General features: G+C 42.1%; 1 protein-coding gene across 1 annotated transcript; it reads left to right on the top strand.

Annotated features, from left to right (window-relative positions):
- The first annotated feature begins 4,352 nt into the window (after positions 1-4,352).
- On the top strand, positions 4,353-5,924 carry LOC108602244 (actin-binding protein IPP). Its single transcript, XM_017990294.1, has 2 exons — positions 4,353-4,446; positions 4,500-5,924. The coding sequence occupies exons 1-2, from the start codon at positions 4,418-4,420 to the stop codon at positions 5,650-5,652; spliced, it is 1,182 nt and encodes a 393-aa protein (XP_017845783.1). The 5' UTR covers positions 4,353-4,417; the 3' UTR covers positions 5,653-5,924.
- Positions 5,925-7,470: the final 1,546 nt, after the last annotated feature.

Raw genomic sequence — 7,470 nt, 5'->3', positions numbered from 1 at the left:
ACACACACACACACACACGCACGGGCAAACACAAATGCTGCCAACATTGTGGCACAATTCGTTTAATTTGCGGCTGTCGCAGAACAAAAACAAATACAAGCAAACAACTGACACACTCAACTGAACTTGCCGTAACCCACATTGGTCTCTGGTCCACACACACAACGACAACGACAGCATCAACATGTTGCTGACCCAGAGTTCCACATCAAACAGAGCCGAAGTCAAGCGAGCTAACCGATGAAAGAGTCTGGAGAGCGCTTCTGCGCAGACAGCGAGACTTGTTTCAATAGAATTTCTCAATTCCGAGTGCTGACCATAAAACGCCTAATTCTTGTCCGCTGTTAAATGCTCGAAGCCTAAAACATGCACTCTAATTGCTCTGGCTGCTGCTGCTTGCTTGGCTTACAATTGTCAGACACAAGGACGCAACTGGATCACGCGCTCAAATTGAATACGCGCTGGCCTAACCCATTTGCCCAGCGAACTGCTGCCAAATGTGCTGTGCACGCATAAAAATTTATCAAATCCATGCCACCTGTACATGGAGCGTCGTCGGCCCAAAATTGTCTGTCACACATTAATCAAGCGAGTCAAGGCATAAAGCAAGAACGAGCTGCTGAGACTTCTGTTGTGCCCCAAATTGATGTGCGGCTATTAATTGTGGCGCCTGTTTTGTCTGGCAATTTGGGGCATAAAATGCTTTAAAGCCTGTCGCTGTCTGCTGCAATTTGCAGCTCATTCAAATTGCAGGCGCGTAAATCAAACGCGCGTCTTACTTCTAGAACTCGGCGCCAGCTCGCAAATCAAGCGACAAATTGAAAAATCCTTGACAACGCCAGCAGAGTTATGACAGTCATAAAAAAGTTGCCGAGGCCGACACAAAAAAAAGGAACAGGAAAACACTTATTTAAGCTGGCGAAAATATATATTTTATAATTAACGCTATTTGATCAGAAACAGTTGAGTTTTTGTTGCTTAGCAAAACGTCAATGAGCTTACAGCCCCAACGCCAGTCGCCATCAGCCGCCTTGCCAAAGATGTAATAAGTTCTGCATATTTAATTGCCATTTTGCTATTTTATCAGAAGCGCGCGCACTCTTCCTTTTCACATAAGCTGTGTGCCCTGCCCCCTCCCTCCAAAAACAAGGTACACACAGCTTTTGTCACCCGTTATATAAACATTTTCATTATTTTTATGCCAAGGCCGTTGCTGGGTAACGGTTTATTAAATGAGCTCTGCCTGTTTTTGCCATTTGGCCAAAACGTTTTGCGAGCTTACTACAGCTCCAACTGCCATTTGGCCAACTTGCTTGCCTACATATTCTTTTTGCTTTGTTTATGCACTCGTTGGCCGTTGCGCCTTTGTCGCCAGTTATTTGCCTTAGACTGCTTTGACAGCTCGTTTGAATTTATCCTGTCAATACACACACAGGCACACACATACAGATACAGACACACAGCATGCTTGCTAGTCAAAGGACTGGCAGATTTGTATCTAGTATTGGTTAGCATTTGGTTTTCATTGACTTTGTCGCAGTTGGCTGCAAGGATTGATCGATCGACTGATTGATTAATTGACACTTTGCACATTAATTAGCCTGGCTGACTCTCTGTCTGTCTGTCTGTCTATCTGACTGGTCGAGTTGACAAAACAAATACAACGCTCATTAGCGACAGCTGACTCGTCTGCTGCTTAAAGACTTTGACATGGGGTCAGCTAGGGCTGATGTAATTGCATTTAGATACGTATAGTGTTATATTTAAAGACTGCTAAATTGCTTGTGGACTTGTGTTAATTACATATTTAGACAATTTGCTGCTGGCCGCCTAAGCTGGCTACAACTTTGATTAACAAATAAATTCAACTTTGTGTCTGACACTTAATTGAAAAAGTTATATGTTTGCGTATTTCTATTAAATAATAAATCTGAGCAATCTATTTATAGCATATTATTGTACATAAAGCGCTTTTGACACAAAATAAATTCGCTTTGAAAGCTGCAACATAAACACATTTTTTTTTTTCCAATTCAAGCCACTATTTTTTTTGCTTTTATAAAATATATACAATATTGTTCTATGGCGCACAGTTATATTTATGTATTAAATTTGCAGCGTTTGCAAAGTTAATTAAAATGAATATTTGAAAACAAATCATTTTATGAGCCGAAATTGATTTGATTGTTGTGTACTATTATTAACAGTGATTATAAATATAATATTATTTTTTTGTGGCACAATAGATAGTTTTCTAGCAAAGTGTTTGTTGTTGTGGCAAATTAAATATAAATTCATGCACTTGAATATTTGCGGTAATATGAACAAATAGAAAACTAATTAAATAAATTTCAGGTGTGAGCAACACCCACAATATTGCATGGAATGCCATTTAAATAGCATATATTATATTTCAGCTTAAGTACGTTAAGTTCGAATGCAACTAATTATGTTTATAGCCGTAGGTGGCAATGACAAAATTATAAATAATTTGAACATGCCCAATTATTTGCCAGTTGCGGAAATTCTCACATACATTATTTGCTTTAAACTAAATAACTGCGCATTAGCGTATGCGTTTATTTCGATAATGAATTTTCAATTTCATTTAAATTCATTTCATTTCATTTGGCTGACCCTTGATGCTTTTGACACTCGCATTGTCGCTGCATTATGCGCGTTCATGGCAGCTGCACATATAAATTATGTTTTAATAAGAAAACAATTGAACACACAAAATAACATAAACCAACAGCAATCGATAAAGCATAAAAAAAAGACGCTGAAAAGTACTTAAGCACGTGCGAGTGTGCGTGTGTAGAAAAAACAATAAGCGTGTGTGTTTCACACACATTGGCACAAACAAAGAGGCGAAAGTAAACAATGAAACAGTCTCGCTTTTGTACAGTGCTTTGCTTTTCTTTTTTTGGGATGAGGGGTGGGGGGGCAGTCGCAAAACAAAGCATAGAAAAGCGCACGGCGACGAGTCGATTAAGTAGCATAAAGTGATGATAAATGCGACATTGAGCAACAATAAATTTTTCGCTTTTGCTTTGGCTTGTTTGTCTCTGCTATTGCTTGTTTTGTTATTGCTTCTTCTTTTTTGGCAGTGCTTGCCATTGATGTGTGTTGACTTATTGATGCCGCGTGCTGGGATTAGAGCGGCTGTCTTTGTTGGGCCAACGCTGCGTATGAGCAACGCAAACAACATCGAAACGAGCGCATAACGCTGATTATTAGCATTTTGATGTCACACACGCATACACACACAGACAATCATGTGTGTATGTGTGCGTGTTTATGTTTATATTTTGCTCGCTGTCGCTTGTCGAATTGTTTTATTTATGATAATTTTAAATTCATTTGCCGTGGCAACAACCACGGCAAACAGCTCAGCTTTATGACACTGCAGTAGCATTAAAGCTTAAATTCAATTTAAATTTCAATTGAGCTTTGATAGAAGAAGTGCGCAGCAACAGCAACAGCAACAGAAACAAGCTCAATCTGCTTGGTTGGTCAATGTTGAGTCCTTTGAATTACTTTTGAGCATTGCCTCGCGCAAAAAGGCGAGAGTACGAGTGCGAGTGCCAGTTAAGGTTAAAGTTTTCCACTTAACTAAAGCAGAAATAGAACAACAAAAATGGGGAAACGCAAAGTTGTCTTAACGCTCGCCAACAGACTGCAAGTTGCCCATTGCTAGAGCATGGAAAATGCTTTACTTTTATTTCGCTCTCTCTCTCTCTCTTTCTCTCTTTGCTGATTGCTGGCGTGTTGCCGCAAGTTGTGCCACTTGCAACGCGCTTGCAGGCGAATGGGCAGGCAAAGACGAAGTCGATGCTGTTGCTGAGCTTAAGATTACTTTTGGCTTACATTGTGCAGCATTTGTGGCTTAAATATTGTATTGAGTTTGCTGGCATGTGGCTAGGGCCAGACCACACCACAGTTCGAATCCCAACCCTGCCCAGCTCGCCTTTCAATGCAGTCTTGCATTATTTGCAACTGCAGTTATGGCCGTTGAGTGGACTGAGTGAGGTAACTGCTGCTACTAAACTGAGCTGTTCAGCATTGCTGCTAATAGCCAACGTCCGGCAAATGTCTAGCAGCTTACCTTGCAGGCCAGGCAATTGCTTAATTGCAATTTAAGCTCAATTTTCAAGCTGCCTTTGCTGTGTGTGTGCGCCCTGCCTAAGGCTCTGCCTATTGAGCTGCCAGGTTTGCGCTTGGCAGACGCCCCATAATGAGTGGAAATTGTTACGGCTTTGCTCATATCAGCAGCAGCAACAGCAGCAGGCCTGGCCTTAGCTACAGCTGCATGTTCAATTTGAAAGAGATTTATTTGTCAAGTTGCTAAGAGCATGTGACACATGAGTGTTGCTTTATTTTTCTAAGCAAACAAGTGTAAATTAAACGTTGTAAAATGAGTTCTAACGTCGTAGATGAGGCACTGTAAGTATTGGGCATGGCAGCCAAATGTAATTAACTCAGTTGATCTTTTGCAGCGATGCTGCGACGCTTGCAAAAATCAATGAATGCTGTTCTAAGCCACAGCAGGCATGCGCAACGCTCAAGCAGCGCAGTCTAAAGCAAATGGGCCTTGACGATAAGACACAGCACGAGTGTCAGCTAATGTGCAGTGCCGCCAGCTTGCGTAGCACCATCTGCAATATATTGCAGTCTGGCTTGAATAGCGACATTAAGCTGCGAGTGGAAGGCGAAACATTTGATTGTCACTTGGATGTGCTGCGATTGGCATCGGACTACTTTCGTGAGCTGGAGCCTACGAACTATGTTGAATTCTCTGCGGAGCAGCTGACAGCGCGGGGCTTTGCTATGGTCTATCTATGGCTGACGTCGCCTGCGCTGCAGATTGATGCCGACAATATATTGGAAATATTTGTAGCTGCGCAATTTCTCAGAATGAAAGAGTTGCTGGAGCAGCTTTGGTGGTACTTTGTCCACGACTACTACTGGGAAGGTCAAGCCTTCAAGCTATACATACAAGCTGTTGACAGAGCGCACACCGAAGCGTTGCAGGCGTTGCTCATAACACGCATCAATCGCTTCTTTCTGAAAGCCGTAGCTACGCTGCAGTTTCTTAGCCTCAAGTGCGAGCACGTTGTGCCCTTGCTGCAGAGCAATCTCATCTGCGTCAACTCCGAAGTAGAAGTGTTCATGAGCGCACGCCGCTGGCTGCAGTACGACTGGCAGCAGCGTCAGCAGCACATACCGCGCATAATGGAGACAGTGCGCTTTGATCTAATGCCAGCTTGGTATATTGTTTCATTGAAGGCAAAGCAGCGGCAGCTGCAGCTGCAGCAGCTGCTCGATCATCCATTCATGCGCACCAAGATCGATGGCGCGCTGTCGCAGTCTGTGACGCAACTAACTATGAACAAGCAAAAGCAGCTTGAAACGCAAAGCGCTGAGCGCATGTGGATCATTGATGAGAAGGCAGCGCATCATCATCTCTACAAATGTGCCAACTGGTGCTATCTCGATGCTTCACTGTTCAACAGATACTTGCAGCAGATTATTGCTGCTGGGCCAGCGCATTGCAAGTCACTTAGAGCCTACGAGCCTGCCAATTTGATGCCTTGCTGTCGCACAGTGGCAAAAGGCGAACAGTTTCTGAACAAGCAGCATATCGATTAAATTCAGTTTAAAGCGCCGCCAATCGCATTAAGCGTTTCCAATTAGTTCAATAGGTGCCATGCGCGCCGTTGTAATTGTCAGCGCTTATGGCTTATAAGTATGCATGTGTGTGTGTGTGTGTGTGTTTGTGTTTGTGCTTGTCAAACACAGCGCGAAAGCCAATACAATTGATAATACGCGTGTGTGTGTGTGTGTCAACACTCTAGTGACACGCCAAACAAATCCGAAAAATGCAATTACATTTGCATAAACTTTACTATTGTCAACAACAACAAGTGCGCTTTGCATATTTTGAAATACAAAAGTCACGCCGCGGCTCAATTTTTTAATAAACTTTCTATTCAACAATGTTTTCACCGCATTGCTGTACATGTGTAAATTTTATGCTGCTTATTTTTCATAATTTTTTGCGCGCTGCATGATAATAAATGAAATTAAAATCGATTAAATTGAATTGTTGCTGAATGGCAAAAAGCTTGCAGTTTGCAGTTTTTGCCATAACATTTGATTGTCTGCAGTTAATGCGCCATAAATAAATCAATTATAGCTGCAGAGCTGATCAAGGACTTTGCAACTTTTTTGTACGCGCACATGCAAAAATTACAGCTGAAGATGGATAGATGGATAGATAGTTGTGCCAGTTTAATTGACAAACGCATATAATGATTGATGATTGCTGCCGCGAACAGCAACTTAAGCAATATTAATGAAGCTCGCCTTTGATTTTGCGAGTGCACTGGAGACTGCGCTTTTAAATGAAACTAAACTAAAGTGCAGCAGGCCAAAGCAAATGCAAATTGATTGGCTAACACACTTTATTGGCAGCGAACACGAGAAGGAAACAATAACAATTAAAACAGATAATCCTATTGCGGCTTTGTTGGCGGCTTTAATTGGCAGCATGCCTCACACTCACACCCACACACACACACAGTCGTAATTGCATTGCCGCCGCATGAGACAAACAAAAGCGGCTTTGCTTTTCATGTTTTATGTGGTGGCTGTGTTTTTGAGGCACCATTACTCAAAACTCTATGGCTGCTGGCAGCATTTGACAAGGGATATAAACTATCTGCTGGCATTTGAATGCAAAGTTTTGTGAGCTCTGGTTTGGTATTGTTTCAATTGTAGTTGCCAAAGTTGAGCCAAAAGCTTGGCTGGGCCGCAATTAAAGCTTCTTGGACATACTTAAAGCATGTTCAAGTAATTGTTTGAGTAATTATTGAGTAACCATTAGCAGCAGCAGCAGCATTAACTACCTCAAAGTGAGAGCAACTCTAATCGGATTTCCATGCAGCATTTGACCGCATTGAGGTTACATCAACACGAGTTGCTGGCGCATATTAAAAGCAATGCACACACGTATATTCATAATTGAAGCTAAACATTTTTACTGCTTCGTAGTGTGGTCATGAGGACACGAAGGATTTCTGCCAACCACAATTGCAAGTCTGAATAATTCGCTGATTGCAATTAAAAGCAATTACTGCAGCCGTTGCTGTTGGTAACCGCAAACTCATTAGCTTGGTACACCGTAACCGCAATGCATCAAATTACTTGCCACTTGCCCATAGCAACAAACACGATCAAGTGTATTTACATTCATGGACGGCCCGGCCCGCCGGACAAGGGTGAGTCCATTTAATAACTTTAAATGCTCAACTTTGAATTCAAAGTAAATACTTGTGCGTCCCTTTTGACATGCGTGTAAAGTGCTTGGCAACTTAAAGCTTTGTCCAGTGCGTCGTCGTCTGTGAAGTTCAAAAGGTTTCCTATTTACCAAGCGAGCGAGCGAGAGCCACAGATAGTTACATTCAA

Source organism: Drosophila busckii, chromosome 3R, assembly GCF_011750605.1.
Source record: "Drosophila busckii strain San Diego stock center, stock number 13000-0081.31 chromosome 3R, ASM1175060v1, whole genome shotgun sequence".
In the NCBI taxonomy this organism is placed as follows: Eukaryota; Metazoa; Arthropoda; class Insecta; order Diptera; family Drosophilidae; genus Drosophila; species Drosophila busckii.
This window is presented reverse-complemented; position numbering and strand designations above follow the sequence as displayed.

Coding starts and splice junctions, on each gene's coding strand:
- LOC108602244 (XM_017990294.1), top strand. CDS start 4,418: ATGAGTTCTAACGTCGTAGATGAGGCACT. Junction 4,447..4,499: donor AACGTCGTAGATGAGGCACT/GTAAGTATTGGG, acceptor GATCTTTTGCAG/CGATGCTGCGACGCTTGCAA.